The sequence below is a fragment of the Pelobates fuscus genome, chromosome 3, assembly GCF_036172605.1.
Source record: "Pelobates fuscus isolate aPelFus1 chromosome 3, aPelFus1.pri, whole genome shotgun sequence".
Lineage (NCBI taxonomy): Eukaryota > Metazoa > Chordata > Amphibia > Anura > Pelobatidae > Pelobates > Pelobates fuscus.
Genome location: NC_086319.1, coordinates 156,020,030 through 156,040,185, shown reverse-complemented (window position 1 = coordinate 156,040,185; position 20,156 = coordinate 156,020,030). Strand labels below are relative to the sequence as shown.

Genomic DNA, 20,156 nt, shown 5'->3' with positions numbered 1-20,156 from the left:
ATCATCAAACTCTTCTTGTTCTGCTCCGTCACACGTCGTTTAGGGATGCCAGGGCTGGATTGATGTTATATTCCGGCTACCCACATCACAGCAGGGTGCGTGAGAGAGCAGAAAAAGAAGATCACAGCTCCCTTGCCACCTGCCTCCATTCTCCCTCAACCGGCTGCTTCGAGGGGCTGACAAGCACCCGGGTGTCAGGACAAAATTCCTAGTCGCCATGGCAACATGGGATTTCTTGAGCCATGCGATAAAAGTAATGAAACAATACATTTGAATCAAAAAGGACCAACAGTCTATATGTAGCAAGCATATACTAAAACAGGGTTTGCAAGAAAGGGAAAAGGGGGGAGAAATAAAGCCCAACAAATTATTTGAAGCATATTTCCAGTCAAGTGTGCGCTTTTTGGTGGATATATAGACACTATAATATACACGATAATGCATTTTAATTTCATCGCAATTTATCTGTATACATTGTTAAAATATTACACACTTTAAGATTTTTTTAATACTTCTGAAAGTAGATTCTTGGAGAGGCATTTGGGGCTTAATTTTGATGGGGATGAGAATTGTAAAAATACTTAGTGCTTTTATGCATTCTTCAACTGTTGCATAATAAATAACATTAAAGTCTCAATCTAAGCACCATAACTACTAAACTGCACTGTAGAGGTTATGGTGCCAAGAATCCACTGGCACTATCTCAGTGTTAAATCATTTTTTAATGGTTTGACACTCACATTAGTTCTATTTACAGACATCACTATAGTAGAAATCTCTACTTCTGCATTACTGATATCAATTGTGGTTTTGGAGCAAATCTATTGGCTGAAAACTCAAGATAACATGGTTAAACAACCCTCTGAATCATCACAGTGGAACGGTGTTAGGGTGCCACTAAATAAAAAAAAAAAAAAAAAAAAGCCACAAACATTGAACTTTTCTGCTGCCAAGACTACTAGTACAGTCTGATGGCACTTTTAGCAAAACTGAAACTCAAAAAAACAACACATTCTCATATACTCAAATATAGATTTTATTTACTCCTATTAAAGCTATAAGCCACTATAAAAATGATTGTCAAGAGACCACATACTACTGTTGCAAGCACTCTTGATATACTGCAAGCCATCAAATCTGAAATTCTATGTATTGAGTTACATAACCAAAAAAAGGCCTCATTGGATCATATCCAACTTTAGATGAGAATACTGGTAAGACAATTCCATCCATTTCACCCTGCAAAGTAGTGTCTAATGCAGCAGTACAAGGGAAACCTCTGAGATGTCCAGATGCATTCATATACCACCCCTAGCTTTTCCATAAACCGTGGAATCCATGAATTAGACCGATCAAGATTATGTACTAAGGTCAATCACTTGGTGGCTTTTTCTTAGCTTCCAAATCCTTTTTAATGTTCTCGATTTTTTTGGATATATCTGGAACCTAAGCAAACAATACATAAAATATATCATAAACCTCAGCAAGTTAATATACATACATGTGTATTTAAGCAGAATAAAAAGTCAGGTTCAATGGGTTAACATATTTATACCTCCCAAGGATAGGCTTGACAAAATATTTCAATATAACGTTTGGCCACCAAATCTACAATGAGAGACTCCCTCAATACTATAAAATTGCAAGCTAATGTGACAAAATGATATATGTCGAAATAGAACAGAATAGGAGTAAAAGACTGCCACAAGGACAAATGGAAAACATTTTGGTTTCCTATAATAGCGTTTGCAAGTGCAAAAGACCAGTGTGTTTTTTTTGTTTGTTTTTTTAAACTACTGCTTTAAAAAAGTATTTCCTATTAAAATCTGCACCTTGCCCTGTCTCCAGCCATCTTCTTTCTTCAATTTCTAGAGCATCATACGTCAGGAGACCATGTTAGTCCAGTACTCTCGCCTATGCATGAAAGTATAATCCTGATGTCTTTGGAAGACTGCAGGAGTCTATATAGACTAAGTCTTTCGATGAGCTGTGGTAACTACAAAAAATTGATGGCGCAAGCTCTGTCTTTCCCAATTTTGTCAACTTGAGTCTCTGCCACAAGATTACTTTGTCCTATGATATCTTTTGATTGTGTTGGAATTTTAATGACAGGGAAATGCAGTCAATATAAGCATTTTATAAAGATTATTTTTGAAAATCTCATTTAAAATTTTTGTGTGTGACTGAGTCCCTTTAAGACTATAGTAAGCTTCAAACCATAACTGGACCTTAAAATACTGGGTTTCGGTCTTCATGTATCTTTCAAAAAACCTGATCAGAGGAAAATGTGCCAAATCTTTATAGAAGAACATACACACTAGGCAAAAATACAACTTTAGTTCAATTAAGAAATTCTTTTAGACCATGATTGCCCAAAAGGTACACCTACATTTTTTAAATCTACAGCTTTCATGATGCTTTGACATTCAAAGGCATTCCAAAGGCATGCAATGCATCATGGGAGTCGTAGTTCTACAGCATCAGAGGACCTGCTTTTTTGGCACCCCTGGTACAGATCATGCCCCTGCAGTCTCACCTCTTAATTACCTGCCATATTAGAATTCCACTTTTGGTAATTCGATTTATAAAACCCTAACACCTTTCCTTGTTGTGACTTACACAGTCTCCATGAAACAAAACCGTTTCTTTTCAATCAGATCTTGTTTTCTTTAGAAGTCTAATGCTCTGCTAATTGAACTTTATCCCCACACAACTAAGTAAGTCATTAACAGAGCATAAGATAAAGACAATTCTAATTAACACAATTCTTTTTTAGGAAGCAAAGGTTGTTTGGGTACTTAGAGTGTCCCTTTAAAGCTGGATTGTGTACGTTCAAAGTGCCATGAATAAGTCCAAGCCCCTCCAAGGGGTTCATCTCCATTTTGGACCACAAAGATCTGAAATCTTGCTAGTCCTATCAATAGACAAAAACGAACTCATTCCAAATGTTGGAAAAATCCAAACCATTGTGCCTTCAATAGAGCAGACACTCCTCACTTACCGACTGGGTTCCGTTCCTAAAAGCCGGTTGTAGAACAAATTGGTCGGTGAGGAGTTAAGAGATTCCCTGCTCTGGGAAACTTCCCTGAACATAGATTTGAGGTATTCTCTGCTCTGGTGCATTCGTCTATGTTCGGGGAAGTTTCCCCAAACATAGACATGCGCACTAGAGCAGGGAATCCCCACGATGGCTCGCACTTATGCCTGGTCGTAAGTGAGAGTCGTCGTAAAACAAGTAGGTTGCTAAATGAGGACCACCTGTATATTGAAATACATAGCTGGTCTGTGCCTGTTCTCTATCTTTGTGTGTAAAAGAGCAGATGTGAAGAGACTTTACCTCATAATTTTGGGCCAAATACATGCCGACCACATTCCCAAAGGCAAATCCCAACTAGAAGAAGAAGAAAAAAAATAAAAAATTATTAAAAATATACGTTGTGAAATGAACTTCTAGACCCACCATGATAGCTGTAAGGTTCTTGCCTGTAACATACATATCTGGGTGGTTTCTGACTTTTGACTCTTATCTATATGTGTCTCAAACATTTTGTCTTAATGGTCAAGTGCTAGTTATTTTAGAATCTCACAGCAGTTGAGTAGATCATAAATGACTCCAGAATGTATGGTACTATTTTCAAAAAAATAGTCAATCTGTAAATTCAGCTGAATTGCAGACTTTTTCCAAATCTTTAACTTCAACTTTTAGCGAGAATTTCAGCAATTTGGTTTTCCGTTCACTACAATTTAGCATTTTTGTAATAAATCCCTAAATGAAAAGCTTTACATATATTTTGTGCACTTATGTATGTCAACAGATATGCACTACATATGTGACTGTTTATCTCTTTGCAAATATAAATAAAAAATGCTACCTCTGTGTAAATGTGTAGCATTCTTTGTCCGTGTACACATATGTGTGTGTGTGTGTGAGAAATCACAGGTACACATATATAAAACCCATGTTAAAAAAAAACCATTATATATGTTGCCAGATGATTCATATGATTATACAGGGTCTGCATGGATACAAATTGTATGTTTGATCATTAATACATCTGTGTGTGTGGGGGGGAAGCCAGTCAGGAAAAAACAAAAAAAACAAAAACATTTAGAAACACAAAAAAAAAACCCCCCAAAAAAACCCACGAATAGAAAAACACAAAGACATCTAGACACAACCAAACACATTGGCGAGCATATAACTGCGTACATCCATTAGGTTTTTTTTTGGTTTTTTTATCATGGCCAGATGAAGATGCATTGCAGGTATTAGAACATAATTAGATTGTATCCCTTGGTATTGTGATGTAAACAGTGAATTGTTAGGAATAAAATGAATTACTTAACAGCAGGACTTGGTGAATTATTCCTGATTAGCAATGCTGTCCCATATTTTGTCCTTGGAATTCTATTATTTGATTCAGTGAATGACCCTGGGAAGGTTGTTTGTGTGTTATTATAAATGTCGGGTTGAGTGAGGTGTTGCCACTCCTGTATTAACCATGGTATTTCTTGTTGTGTCTGGTAATTATAAAGACAGATAACTTACTGCCAGCACCACCCACTAATGTCTTATTATAATAATAATAGTCCTGTATCAGGAGTGACTCTATCCTAACACACAGGGCGAGCTGCTCTCTGCTGCTATGGAGGTCACACACAGGATAAACCATACTTACTATAAACTGCAACATAATGGCAATGATCTCCTCTAGAGCAACTCTCAGGACACGCTACTTCCCACCAGGGCACAAGCCGGGTGACGTCACCGCGTTTACGTGACTGCGAACTAATCGAAACAGAAGGATTAAACTGCACACACTTCCGCCTTCTCCGTAGCATTCACTTCCTGTGACGTAACTGAGCGACTGTTCACATTTTTGCTAATGTTAAGGCAGGGCCTGCTGTTCTAGTACTGCGGTCACATGACTGCTCACATGGTACACGGTGTTACAGGAAGTAGAGCTGGGCTACCGTCTGCCAATCATTGCACACAGCAGCACTAGTATCTGTTGAGCTGTCACCGCACACAGTCTGTTGAACTGTATAGCTTTGCAAAGCAATGTGAGTGTCTGCCTGCACAGGGCAGAGATAATGTTTGCAGAGCAGGGGTGCTGTCTGTCTTGGGAGCTCTCACTGCCAGGAACATGGTTACTGCCTGCCCTCACACACACACACCTTTTTATGCTGTTATCTAAAAGATGGCACCAAAAAAAAAAATTGAAGCAAATTCCAATTATACTGCAAAAAGGAGAAATAATCCCCCTTGACTCCATAGTGGCAATCGGACATCTCCTTGAATCAACATCATTCTGTTTAAAAAAAAAAAAAAAGTAGGCTTTTTTTTTTTCTTTCTTGAAATCTGACAGGACAACCTCTTAGGTAACAAATTCCACATCTATTGTTCTTACAGTAAAAAAAAAAAAAACATTTCCTCTGCTGTAGGTGAAAATGCCTTTCTTCCAGTCTAAATTAACATGCTAGCCTGTGTGAGTGCCACTTGTAAAGGGACTCTCCAGTGCCAGGAAAACAAACCGTTTTCCTGGCTCTGCAGGTCCCCTCTCCCTCCCACCCCCATCCCAAGTTGCTGAAGGGGTTAAAACCCCTTAAGTGACTTACCTGTATCCAGAGCCGATGTCCCTCGGCGCTGGGTCAGGCTCCGCCTACGCTCCTCCCCCACTGACGTCAGCCAGCGGGGAAGACCTATTGCGCATGCGTGACCGGCGGATGGGGTAGACCTAATGCACTATAATGCCGCGCACGCGCATTAGACCTCCCCATAGGAAAGCATTGAATAATGCTATGGGGATTTCGTCAACGCTGGAGGTCCTCACATAGCGTGAGGACGTCCGGCATCGTAATAGCACACTTTTCGTGTTCTATAAACATGGATGTGTCCTCTAGTGGCTGTCTAATAGACAGCCACTAGAGGAGGACTTAACCCTGCCAGGTAAATATTGCAGTTTATGAAAACTGCAATAATTACACTTGCAGGGTTAAGGGTAGTGGGAGTTGGCACCCTGACCACTCCAATGGGCAGAAGTGGTCCGAGTGCCTGGAGTGTCCCTTTAAGTACATGAGGTAGCAGAACTGTGTCTTGGTTACTCTGAGGGTCCCATTCCGAGCATGCGCTGCCAATAAAAAGTAAAAATAAACATTAAGAACAAGCCCCCCCCCCCCTTTCCCCAGCTCAAGACATTAAAAGAACAATGAAGAGTGTTAATTTGGTTGACTAAAACAAGACAAAAAAAAAAAAAAAAATCAGATGACTAAAATACAAACTATACATAATGGGACACTGTAATCACCCAGACCACTTCAGCTCAATGAAGTGATCTGGGTGCCAAGTCCCTCAGGTTTTAACCCTTCACATGTAAACATAGTTTCAGAGAAACTGCTATGTTTACATAGCAGGGTTAATCCAACCTCTAGTGGCTGTCTTCCTGACAGCCGGTAGAGGCGCTTCTGCAACACTGGATACGAAATTCGCTCCCAGCGTGCAGAACATCCGTAGGAAAGCATTGAGAAAGCTGCTGAAGGGGTTTAACCCCTTCAGCGCCACAGGAAGGGGACCCTGAGGATGAGGGTCTCCCAAGGATGACATAGTGTCAGGAAAACAAACCCGTTTATAGTGATCCTATAACTAAAATGAAATGTGCTGCCAAAATTAACACTGATGGACAAGCACACGCAGGCAATAAGGGTGTCTATAGAAAGCGGGAACTCAAAGGTTTGCCAGTCCACAGGATCGCCCACCTAGAGTCTCCAACCATCTTCTGCACCTCCACAGCTCCAGTATGGCAAAATGGATGCCACTTTATGTCTCTCCCATCCATGGCCATTCATGGCAGGTACCACACTTCCTCACAGCTACCGGTCTGCCAGGGGCTTCTTTTGCTCTGCTCCTCATGGCTCTCTGTGGCAGGCACAATTTTCTCCATGCCTTCCTCAAAAACTAGATGCATAGGCTCCATGATCACAGTAGGGTACAGCCCCAGAGCTACAACTTCGAATCAGCAGCTCTCGAGGGCATCATAGTGAAAGTATGCGTGTGCAAGTCTCACCGCTACAAGCATCAGACGGGAACAAAGGAGCAAAAAAACTTGAGAAGATAAGCGGAGCGATGCATGTGAGGACAGGCAGCCAAAACAATGATAGGTGCTTATCCAATAACAGTGATGACAAACATTAAGCAGCAAGCATTAGAAAGGTGGCCGGGAAAACCTCCAGCGGCTCGAGGGGAGTTGGTCAGAAAAGCTTTCAGTAGATCTCCACTTTATGAAATATAAAGCAGTTTTGTATAGACTTTCAAACATTTTAACAAGTTCACATTTACTTGGTAGATGCTTTTGTCTTTTTTTTACTTTTAATCTTTGTTAAAAAGTAAAAATATATTTTTTTTGTTTTTAAATTTTCTCATCCATTTATGCTTTTCTATTGCATATAATTATTATACCTGATAATTAGCATAGATTGTTACAAAGCCATATTTCACAGCCAACAGTCCTAGTTTGGAGTTGCTGTCCCATAATCCCAGGTTTGCTCCCCAGTGTCCCACAACATTTCACTGCACAGTGTATTTTTCTAGTACAGAGTTTATTTATGTATTATATTCAAACTATATGAACAATGAAAAGGTCAGAATGGTGGAAAACATTTTGAATTCTACACAATACTTCGGCATGATTTTAACCATCTCTTGATATGAGCTTTAAAGAAAAAAACCTCACTAGAGGTTTGTGTGACCTGAGGGATATAAGATATATAAAACTGCCATCTGTGGACAGGGCTATGTGGGTGGATCCAAATATGCTGTAGTCATCTAAATATTCATTAGGTTTACGGAAATTCACAGCTGCCAAACTCCTTATATCATTTTAGAGAAACATAGCTTTTCTGTCACCCATCCAAGCGTGAAAATGTCTCCTGAATTTGGAGAAACTGTGCTGTGAATGTACACATTTGTGCAAGTTTATAAATTGTTTATTTAAGCAACTAGTCTGTCAGAGGACTATCAGGTTAATTTCTCAGAAAGGAGAGTGACTTGCATGACATAAGTAGGAAGTTCATAATCATGCTCTACAAGTACTGATGGAAATGAGGAAAACTATGCAGGAATGGAGTGGAATTTGGAAATCATGGATTAACCAAAAAATATTGAAACATGACAGAAAATTAACTGGAATTACATAAAGTTGAGTAAAATAGCAATGACAACCATGTATTATGCAATGTATGGTAGAACATGTATAGTTCTGGTTTATCACAACAAAGTAAAGCCATGACCTATGAGAGATCTGCAATATTTTGGGATCAATAGCTTAAAGGGACACTATAGTCACAGAGACCACGTCATCTCATTGAAATAATCTGAGTGCAGTGTCCCTGTCCAACTTAGTCTTGCAATGTAAATCATTGGAGTTTTTGAGAAACTGCAATAATTACCTTGCAAAACTAACACTGCCTGCCTCTAGCGGCTGTCTGACAGACACTTCCTGGATGCTAACAGACTCAAAATCCCCTAAATGATGCTGGACAATCTCACTCTCTTTTTAATTCAATTTTTAAAAGCTGGTTGATGTTTCACCACAACTCAAGGATGAGTGGATAAACTCCAAAAAGTGATTAAAAGGTTCAGCACATGATCAAGCATCAAGAAGAAACAGCCTGAACAATTTGAACTGGAGGAAATGCACTGCTAATAAACTTCCAGAGGACTGTGGAGATTCAAATAAAAACAAAAACTTTATATAGTACCAAGAACTTGATCAGTAATGACAATTTACTGTAGAGTCCAAAATTGTAAATATTTTTAATCGGTTTGTAAGTGGCAGTATAAAAAAAAATGTCACAAACAATATTTGCTCATTTAGAATTTTCCCAAAAAGTGAAAAAAAGTCTATTGTCCATAACTTAGATACAGAATAATTGCGCATGTGGTCTGTTATCAGATAGGGTTAGCCCCTCGATACTCTTAAGAGGCCTCGTATCCTCCTGACTAGGGCTTGGATAAAGCTGTGACGAGATCTTCCTTTACAGTACAGCCCTTCAATATCCAATAGTCTCTTCTGCAGCGACTCCCCAAAGCTGTTTGCTCCTTCCCTCTGAAGCTTTGAAAATAAAAAAATAGTTAGAATTCACCATATCTTAACTAGAATGCATATTACAATTATTATTATTATTATTATTATTATTATTGCAATTTATATAGCGCCAACAGATTCCGTAGCGCTTTACAATATTATGAGAAGGGATTTAACTATAGATAGGACAATTACAAATAAACTTACAGGAACAATAGGTTGAAGAGGACCCTGCTCGATCGAGCTTACATTCTATAGGAGGTGGGTGTAAAACACATTAGGACAGGAATTTGCAATCAAATAAGGTGGACTGCCCTTTAGGAGAGGGCAAGAGACAGGTATGTGAGGTAAGGGTTAGTCTTGGAGGCCATATGCTTTCCTAAAGAGATGGGTTTTAAGGCACTTCTTAAAAGATGCAAGACTAGGGGAGAGTCTGATGGCGGTAGGCAGGCTATTCCATAGGAAGGGAGCTGCCCGCGAGAAGTCCTGCAAGCGCGAGTTGGCCGTACGAGTGCGGACAACGGACAGGAGGTGGTCACGGGCAGAGCGGAGAGACCGAGAAGGGACATACCTATGGATCTGTGAGGAGATATAAGAGGGGCTAGAGTTGTTCAGTGCTTTATAGGTGTGAGTTAGTACCTTGAATTGACTCCTATAGCATACAGGAAGCCAATGTAAGGACTGGCAGAGGGGTGAGGTGTGAGAGAAACGACTAGAGAGGAAAATCAGTCTAGCAGCAGCGTTCATTACGGACTGTAGGGGTGCAGTACGGCTTTTGGGAAGACCAAACAGGAGAGGGTTACAGTAATCCATGCGGGAGATTACCAGAGCATGGACAAGCTCCTTGGTAGTATCTGGTGCAAGAAAGGGGCGGATGCGGGCTATGTTTTTAAGATGGAATCTACAGGATTTGGCAACATGCTGGATGTGAGGCTCAAAGGTGAGACCAGAGTCAAGTTTGACGCCAAGACAGCGCGCTTGCAAGGATGGACTGATGTTGGTACCACAAACTTGAAGGGAGAGTGAAAGAGGAGGATCAGTATTAGGAGGAGGAAAGACAAGGAGCTCAGTTTTTGAGAGATTGAGTTTCAGAAAGCGGGAGGACATCCAGTCAGAGATGGAAGAAAGGCAAGCAGTGACATGTTGCAGGACGGCAGGGGAGAGGTCCGGGGAGGAGAGATATAGCTGGGTGTCATCAGCGTACAGGTGTTGGAATCCAAAAGAGGTAATAAGTTTGCCAAGAGAGGCAGTATAAAGAGAAAATAGAAGGGGACCAAGGACGGAGCCTTGGGGAACTCCAACCGAGACAGGGCGAGGGGAGGAGGTATCATTAGAAAAGGAGACACTGAATGAGCGTTGGGAGAGATAAGAGGAAAACCACGAGAGGACAGAGTCACAGAGACCAAGTGATTGAAGAGTTTGAAGAAGGAGAGCATGATCAACGGTGTCAAAGGCCGCTGAGAGGTCAAGAAGAATTAGTATGGAGTAGTGGCCTTTGGATTTAGCTGCGATTAGGTCGTTAGTGACTTTGATAAGGGCAGTCTCTGTAGAGTGGAGAGGGCGGAAGCCAGATTGAAGGGGGTCAAGGAGAGAGTTGGAATTGAGGAAATGAGACACACGGGTAAAGACAAGCCTTTCCAGAAGCTTTGAGGAAAAAGGGAGCAGGGATATGAGACGGTAGTTAGAGAGGGTGGATGAGTCGAGGGATGGTTTTTTTAGTATAGGTACTACAGTGGCATGTTTAAGGTCAGCAGGGACGATGCCAGAAGAGAGCGAGCAGTTGAAGATGTGTGTTAGAGAAGGCACGAGACAAGTGGAGAGAGATCTGATAAAATCTACATATTTTATTATCTATAAAATGTACAATTTACATGTTGAGGAAATGGAAGTATAAAATAGAAAGAATGATATAGCTCTTTCCATTTTGCGTTAAAGCATCTCGGTCATCCCCTCATAAACAAGTATTTCACAAAGATAAACATAAAGACTCTAGGATTTTCACTAAAATTTTAACGCTGTAAAGAGATATCATAAGACAAATTAGGGATTTAAAGTTCACATATAAATTTACTTTAGTAAATTACCCTTTAAATAATGCATGTTGAATCTAAAAAAAAGGTTTTTAACCCCTTAAGGACCAAACTTCTGAAATAAGGGAATCATGACATGTCAGGCACGTCATGTGTCCTTAAGGGGTTAAATCACTTACCAAGTCAATGTCTTGCTGGCTCACTTTGTTCTGTCCTATGTTCCTTAAGTCAGCATTGGGAAATGTACGAAGAGAATCTGCAGAAAAATCACAGATATGTAATTATTTTCCCTTAATAAATACTTCACTGTTATGCATCTTTTTTTTATTTTTTTTACTTTCTGGGTGGTTTAGCTTAGCATTCCTTTAATCTCACAGTTGTAATGGGACATACATGTTGAGGTCTGCCAGGGATTAGTGGGCGTTAAACTCCTGACCAGCACCAGACAGTCTTGAACTAAAAAAAAGGATTTGGCAAATAAAGCTTGAATACTTGAATTGGATTATCTTTCTGCTTTTCATTTGATCATTATTTATGTATCTGTTACATTTTACTAAACATTTTTATATCATAAAAATACTTGCCTTGAAATTGTTTGTTGCCAAAGGAAGTATCTGAGAAAAGTGTATCCTGGGTATCACTGGGGGTGCAGTGAAGAAGATAATACTCAAGATGTCGCCAGAGAATGAACAAACATGTTTCTATAATATCTACGTAGGTAAAGAGTAAAGGAAAATAGAGAGAAACAGACACATGACCCATAGGACCTCCAAACATTCTCAAGTGCATACACCAGGACCAACTAGTTTCCAAGGCATATACAAAGTCATAAATAGACAGAACAGTGGTACATACTGCCCAGCCTGTGCAGGACATCCTAGCAGTATCTAGTCTAGTGCATACACTGGGCTGGACGTTCAATCAGTCTGTAGTGCACATACTGAAAAGGAAGTCCATCAGTCTGTAGTGTGTATACTGGACAGGCTCTGCAATCAGCATTTAGGGAGGAGAGAGTGAATAATTAATTAGAATAAAAGAATTAGTGTCTGTGTGTAAATCTGTTTATATTTGTAAGAGTGCGTGTCTGTGTTGAGAAAGGCACATTCTTAGTTGCTGAAACATTGGGGTTTACATGTGCCCAGCACTTGGAGACTTTGAGTAAGTGTTATATCGTAATTCTACTGCATTGCTTATTAATAATAGCATCTGTCATAATTTGAGTTTACGTGGTATTTGTATTTTTGTATTATTCATTATTCAATAAAGTATTCACTTATATTTGGAGATGTTTTGGTGTGCTTCCTTTTGCATATATTTAATGGATTATGTGGCATGCTAGGAATGCCTCTATATGGTTAGCACCCGTTTTACATGAACAAACTGTGCCAAGTTTAGTTGTCTAGTTACTTGACTGTGAATGTGTAACATGTACATCTAGGTTTGTAGAGGAACCTGCGGTTTTTAAGTTCTATAATCGCCCCTGTCTAATCAGTCTCCAGACCGAAAACTTAAGAACAAATATTCAAGAAATTTAATTGATAACCAAAATGCTAATTTTAGGTTTACATTGCAGTTCACATTATGTCAACTTTTTTCAGCTGAATTATTTTAGCCTATGTTTGCAATGTGGTTGTTTCAGTGTTTAGTAAATCTGCTCCTATGATTTCAGAGATCTCACTCAAGACTTTTCACTAGTGTTATAGTCAATGCGACCCCCCCCCACCCCCCCCCCCCCACACACACAAAAAAAACAAATGCAAGAGTGATTAAAATGGTCACACTTTGAAAGATTCCTGCATTGGGATGATTTACCCTTCCAATTCACAATTCTCAAACTACCCTAATCAATTAATAAGAAATAAAAAGGATACATGAGCAAACTGATAGCAACTTGGCTTTGTGGTTGATGAGTTTAACTAGTCGCCGCCGTGCCAAAGCATACTTCTGGGTGGTGGAAATTTTGTCTACCCCGATAAGCATCTCAGACAGACTCAACTACAGTAAAGAAATAAAAAAAGAAATTGAGGAAATAAATAAGGCTTCCAATAAACATTTTTGTACAAAATTATAACAAAGTATGACTATACACCTTTTGAAGTCATATACACATTGGCAAATCTTGGGGACCTCCTCATACCATCTTTTTTTATATTTTTTTTATCACCATCACACAGTACAGAATTCAAGGCAAAATTTGTCCCACAGAGAGAAAGCACTTTATTTTTGATTGGCCACAAAACAATAGGTAAATCAACTGTTTGTATATAGTAACATGGTTCCCATAATAGGTCAAATGACAGGCAAGTTGTCCATAAGCATTAAACAACAGATATAAACTTAATAAGACTACTGATAAGGTGCGCAAGGGACATTCTTAGCACCAAAACCACTAATCTTGAAGTCCATTTGGACTGACAATGTTTACACTTTGCCTAAAACATCTGTATAGTGACTGTCAGACAACCAGTACAGGCACTTCCTCCTTAAGACCATAGATTTTTCACAAACATCACGGCCTGGTGATATATATATATATATATATATATTAACATTAAAGTGTTATTTTAATATGTTGTACGAAATTCTGCAGGGGTCAGATGTGTATATTAAATTAACCAGAGAACCCTTAATATAAGAATGCAGAAATCTTTGTAACTCAGCATCTTGCAGGCTGGAAAAGGGTTGCAGTGTTGTTGCAGTTTGGAAAAAGGAATTCTCTACTGAGATAAAGGGATCTATTATGCTATGCAAGTTCAACAGGGACAAACATTTTGTTCTAAGTAGCAGCCTTTGTTCAAATGGCTTAACATTTGAAAGCTAAGGGCACATTAACTTAAATTCAAAATAAATCCCACTATCGTCATCCAGGAGAAGCATAATGCTAAGATTCGTACTACTGCATACTTATTAGGGAAATCCTAAACCCCCTGTGGCCAATACAAAATTGTTTCTTTAACACAGATCCCTTGAGAATTTCTGTTGTCCATTATTTACAGAATCTCATCCTACCAGTGGCATGCAGTATAAAAGGTTGATAAATTAAAGCAAAATTATGTGACAGAATGAAATGTCAACCCCATTTTTCTTAACTTGTAAAAAAATATAACCCATATGAAAATTAAATCTTTTTGAAAGAGGTACTTAATCACCACTTTTATACAGTTTGAATGATTAGATTTTAATTAAACTTAGCCTATTATAATCTAGTATCTTCCACACCTTTTTATACAGTAACAGATTACAGACCCTTAATGGAATGTTGAACACATAGTATTCCTTGCAGTATTCAGACTCACATACCTCTTTGATTTCATCTGGTGGCAGCTGTTCGACATTCTGCAGCTTGCTGACGCTCTGCCGGTGAATGTCATAGTATGTGAAGAAGTCATTGGCACTCTGTTTCAAAAGGTACAGCACAATTCCCAAGCTAGGCAGCCTCCAAGATGGAAGGATCGTAACTTGTGTGTCTGGGAGCAACATATAATTGTGACTTATGCAATATTGTCAACAAGCAGTTTTCAATAACAAGTAAAGAACAGATGAGCTAGTCAAGCTAAAAATTCTGACAATAAAGGGAGAAGTGTATTTGCATGCATGGCCATAATTTTGCACCTCATTTATTCAAAGCTAAATCTGTGAGTAGTTTTATGTACCAAACTCACATTGTTTACAAATAAATCCATATTAAACTGTATAACTGTCCTCATAGTATCAAAGCGATTTTTGTAACATAAATCTTATACAAAGGCGCATTACTGGTTGCTATAGTACCTTTTTTTGCTGTGGGTGATCCCAGATTATGTAACTAGCATTATCCGTTGTTTAATTGGAAAATTAGGTCAGGTATCAGGTCGTTTGCTTTTTGTGTATTACAGATGTTAAAATATACTTTGCAAAACAACTTCATTGTACTCTTCCCAGTAGGGATCGACCGATTATCGGTCTGGCCGATATTCTGTATTTTCTGCAAAATCGGTATCGGCCAATAAAGTTACCAATATGGCCGATAATTCATACCAGGACCTGGGGGGGCCCACAGCAAGCTCTTACTAACCTTCCCAGCAGCTCCATTTAGCTCCCCCGTCTAACTCTTGCGAGTACCGACATTTAAACAGGGGAGCTGAAGGGAAGGTAAGAGCTTGCTCAGCCCCAACTGCACAGTCCATGCCACAGGACCACCAGGGTTTGTCATATCCCCCCTCCCTGGCCAAGTTTTTTTTTTTTTACAAGAATAGAAAATAAAAAATGCCCTCCCCCACACCCAAATTACATACCTACAAAAACACACACACACTGCATTCATATACACACACCACACAAACACACACTCTGCATTCATATACACACACACACACACACACACACTCTGCATTCACTATACACACACACTGCATTCACTATACACACACTACACACACACACTGCATTCACTGTACATACACACACACACTGCATTCACTGTACATACACACACACTCTCTGCATTCACTGTACACACACACACACACACACACTGCATTCACTGTGTACACACACACACTGCATTCACTATACACACACACAACACACACTCCGCATTCAGTATATACACACACACGCACTGCATAAACGCACACGCTGCATTCAGTATATATATACACACACACACACACACACACACACACACTACATAAACACACTGCATTCACTTTACGCACACTACACACAAACTTAATTCTCTATACACACCACACACTACATTCACTATACACACACTACACAAACACACACACTCTGCTTTCATTATATGCACACTACACAAACACTCACTATACACACTACACAAACGCACTGCATTCATTATATACACACACACTGGATTTACTACACAAACAGACACAGCTTCCCTGTCTAAACACACTGCATCCACTACAAGTGGCATGTATATTTTGTGCATTTACCTTTAGAAATAGTCTATTTTTTCAAAATGGTAAATGTACAGAATATCGGTAAGTTATCGGCTATCGGCCTGAAAGTTCACAGATTATCAGTATCGGCTCTAAAAAAAAAAATCAATATCGGTCAATCCCTACTTCCCAGTATCAAAGTGCCTCCACCGAACTGGGAAAGCAATGCCACTAGAGTACACAAACTTATTGTTGGCAATTGTCTGGTGAATATATTCAAACCTTTTTAAACCAATAGGTCAAAACTAAAAGCACAAATGTCTAAAAACTAAAAGCACTCTAAATGTCCTCATTCACAGGTTAGAGAAGTTTTTAATTGTCTCAAACACATGATTTTATGAAAGACAACCTTCAGATTTTGTGGTCACCAAAAGTAAGTTTTGTGGTAAGCAAAAGTCACCAATGGAGGAATGTGAAAAAAGCAATAAAGTATGGCCTTAATACGTCCTCAGCTTGTCTTTTATAATTCCATCTAAACAGATTTTATTAGTAAAACACAGCCAAACTACACAAAGTGTAAAAGGCAAGAAGATGGTTCATGTAACCATCTGCTTTGAGGTTTATACCAGAAGTAGAACAGGTATGTTTAATATGACCATACTAGACTCCACCCCCCCCAAATTACATGTCTTTGTCTTACCTGGTCTTGGCCCATCCCTGCTGGCTGTCTCTGTGAGGCTGGGTGTGAAGAGGCACACAGTTTGCTGGAACGTAGGTGAGCTCTGCATCATGAGAGCCTGGCAGTACTCCATTACATTGCAACATATCTGTGAAAAATGTCAGCAGGCATGTTAGCTTTGCATTTAGAAATAAAGTAGGGAAAGATATCAGTGTCATGGTTTGAAAAGTGATCGGCCACAGAATGTTACTACCAATTTGTTTTTCCACAAACAAAAGACAAAGTTAGTTTGTCCATTTCTTAAGGTTAAAATGAATTGTCACCTGCTGAATGGCCAGTTCCATATCATCTTTCTTGCTCACTCTGTCAGACTGAGATGCATCATCCTGTAAACTGAGCTGGCGTAGTTTATCAGATCCACCAAAACGATTCAGCAAACCAAGGCACTGGCGCTGCAGAAAAGCAAACGTATTACAATTACTTGCTGTAACGTGAAAAAACTGGCCAAACCAAGAAATTGAGGCTCCTTGAAAACTCAACATATTTAGTGTTGTTCTGTTGCTAAATAAAACATGACGGGAAAACATATTAAATATGAATTCGTTTTTAAGTTACTTAAAGGAACACTATAAGCACCCATTTCTGCAGTTACCTTGTCATTCTTGTCCTGCAGCGTAAATGATTGCGGTTTCATAGAAACAGGAATGTTTACTATCTCTAGAAAAGCATTACTAGATGGAGCTTCCTGGTTCGAGGCCAAATTCAAGTCAGCTCTTTTTACAGCCTGTGTCCTGCGTTCAGCATGATGACACCGAAATGTTCCCTTGAGCTCAATACAGGAAGTTCTGCTGTGAGCACACCTACACTGACCTCTAATAACCAGAGCATAGCCCCTTTCCCTGCTGGAACCATCATGGAGAGAAATATGGTTATCTTTCACATTGGCAATAGGGAGAAAAAAAGATAGAAGACTGGACACTGCAGGAGACTTCAGAACTGTAAATAGCATTTTGTGTTATTTAATTTTTTTATGCAAAAGTTGTAATTTGTCATTATTTAACTTTATAATTGTATTAGCTAATTTATATATTTTATTTCATATAAAAAATGTACTATATTTTACTAATATCGTACTAATATATTTTTATAGTTCTAATTTTTTGTGGCACACTCACTAAACAGTTAATTGTATTACTTGTTAAGTAATAATATATATTTTTCTTTGCCAATGTACTGATTATTATTCATTTATGCACCCTGATAACTCCATAGCATGCTTTATTGGTTCCCAAAATAGTTTGACAGCTTACGGTCAGCCAGGGGAGTCATGACACCATAACTACAACAATGCACTGTAGTGGTTATGGTGCATAGAGTATCACTTTCAATAGTAATCATAACCAATTCTATGGCGAAAAAAACTCTAAACCACTTATTGACAAAAACTGCCAAAATCTGCTAAATAAGTCCCCAAAAAGCAAGACAGAGAGAGACACACACTCTCTCTTTCTCTCTCTCTCTCTAGATATATAAAATTCTCAATTACTGAATAATGTTTATAATTGACTGAAAGGTAGAAAAATAACACTTTAGCTCGTTTTCTTTTTTAGGATTTTGATTGTAAGAAAAATCTTCACCAAAAAAGGGAGACTGAAAAGCAGCTGTGAAGCTCTGTTAGGTAAGTATAATTTCTATTAAAAAAAAAATAATAATAATAATAATTTATTCCTCCCAGTGGGACTCAAAGCGCTATTCAGAGCACGCTTTCGGAATTAACCAAATAGGCAGCTGAAAAGTAATAGATGTTTTTATTACCCAATTGATGGTACTCATTTTATCGACCTCGGAAGGATGAGCTACCTCACTGTCATATAGATTGATGCAATAGATTCAATCTCTATCTTTCTCTTTGTGTCTTAGTAGATACAAAAAATATTGTGATGAGGTCAAACACAATACAACTCCACAGTGCAAATAAAAAAATATTTATAACACTATAACAATAACACTATCTATGAGAAGTGTTTCATTGGACAAAGACTAAACATCATTATGATGCAGAAGTAGGCTTTTTTTTGGCTGTGGAGCTCAATTAAAAGCAAGTTTTTTTATTAAAATGAGGTTAGATGAGACAAAAAGGGGGGCTTATAAATCTAAAATAAGATGACAAGACATATAGATTAAGAATACTGTGTTGATAGTGGCACTATAACTTTCTCTTAAGTAAGCAACTTGTGGTATAATTCCACTATAAAACCTACCTGATCTTAACAACAACAAAATGGCCCCAAAGGCAAGAAAGAAAAGAATCAAAAGTATGAATGTCATTAAGAGATTGACCAAAGACTAGAACTGTGCTTGGGAATTAGAAAAAAACACTGACTTGATACTAAACAAAACATTACCTGGAAACGACCAATATGTCCTTGTAATTCAACAACTGATCCATCGTTGACATCCAGTTCACTGAGAACACCTTCAATATACAAAACCACAAGTTATGCTACAGTGGAATAAGTTCTTCTAGATTCAAAAGTTGAGGTAGAACCAATAGATTAGGGAAGCTTTGATTAAGAATATTACAGTAATATAGAAAAAGAATTATGCATGATGTAATTTTCCGTGACACTCATGGAGTGTCATTTACACTGTACAGGCAAAGTATATGATGTTTCTAAAAGAGACCTGTCTTGACTTAACTTTTAAGTTTTGAACAACACAGATGCATGGTGTGCTGACATTCCCTCAATCAAGTACAAAGACAAGTCGCCACTTAAGCCAAAACAAACTAGTTTTAGAAATCTGTACATATTTAGCCATGTGGAGATACCCAAGTAAAATCTGAATACACTAAAATTAGCTAAATTTTGTGAGTCAATAAAAAAAATGAACTTCGGCGAATAGTTTCCAAAAAGTTCAGTTGTTCATTCAATGTCCAACAAATCTCACCTGGAAGGGCTGCTTTGCTGATTACACCAGTCAGCAGAGCAAGTTCCTGCAAGGAGCCCAGACTTCCTTCTTGGTTCCTGAGAATTGCCTGTATGGTGTCTGAATGAACAATCAGGAACTGCAACACCTGCCAGACACAGTGGAGATCATGTTAATTCTCTTGCTTGGCTTTGGGCGACACCATTATGAATTTACTCATTCCAGTCAGCAGCATTGGGGAAGTTAACAAGGAAATTACACATCTGTCGACATATTCATGATGAGTATAGAAGAATATCCTGTTATTTACATACAATCAAGGACATCCACTTAACTGAGAATTGTTGGGACATCAAAGTGAATTACAAATTTTAGAATTTGGAGATTTTAGCCAAATGAGCTATTTTGGGCTTAAATAAAAAAAAAAAATGTTCAATTCCCAACATTTCTCACTTTAGTAAATAACCTTGTAAGTTGTTGTCACCTTGTCAAGAGTGAAAAATTACACACAGTAAAATAATAAACGTACTCAATCCTATAAAAAAAAAAT

General features: G+C 38.6%; 2 protein-coding genes across 4 annotated transcripts in view; both read right to left on the bottom strand.

Moving 5' to 3' along the window:
• Positions 1 to 1,018: 1,018 nt before the first annotated feature.
• On the bottom strand, positions 1,019 to 4,846 carry STMP1 (short transmembrane mitochondrial protein 1). Its single transcript, XM_063445298.1, has 3 exons — positions 4,680 to 4,846; positions 3,338 to 3,391; positions 1,019 to 1,446 (listed from the first exon to the last, which is right to left on the bottom strand). Exons 1-3 carry the CDS (start codon positions 4,692 to 4,694, stop codon positions 1,372 to 1,374), a joined length of 144 nt encoding a protein of 47 aa, XP_063301368.1. The 5' UTR covers positions 4,695 to 4,846; the 3' UTR covers positions 1,019 to 1,371.
• A 3,947-nt stretch (positions 4,847 to 8,793) lies between these two features.
• The window catches only part of NUP205 (nucleoporin 205), a 74,930-nt gene continuing 63,567 nt past the window's right edge, over positions 8,794 to 20,156 (bottom strand). For all 3 annotated transcript variants that reach the window (XM_063447556.1, XM_063447557.1, XM_063447558.1), the window contains exons 35-43: positions 19,628 to 19,754; positions 19,084 to 19,154; positions 17,002 to 17,130; positions 16,700 to 16,826; positions 14,414 to 14,580; positions 12,985 to 13,108; positions 11,698 to 11,823; positions 11,293 to 11,369; positions 8,794 to 9,110 (exon numbers count right to left, since the gene is read on the bottom strand). In XM_063447556.1, coding sequence (XP_063303626.1) covers positions 8,958 to 9,110; positions 11,293 to 11,369; positions 11,698 to 11,823; positions 12,985 to 13,108; positions 14,414 to 14,580; positions 16,700 to 16,826; positions 17,002 to 17,130; positions 19,084 to 19,154; positions 19,628 to 19,754 — 1,101 coding nt within the window. In that variant the 3' untranslated portion in view covers positions 8,794 to 8,957. The remainder of the gene's footprint in view (positions 9,111 to 11,292; positions 11,370 to 11,697; positions 11,824 to 12,984; positions 13,109 to 14,413; positions 14,581 to 16,699; positions 16,827 to 17,001; positions 17,131 to 19,083; positions 19,155 to 19,627; positions 19,755 to 20,156) is intronic.

Excerpts from the sequence above, each read along its gene's own strand:
- STMP1 (XM_063445298.1), bottom strand. Across the intron at positions 1,447-3,337 it reads ATTTGGCCCAAAATTATGAG|GTTCCAGATATATCCAAAAA; the intron begins GTAAAGTCTCTT and ends TTGTTTGCTTAG.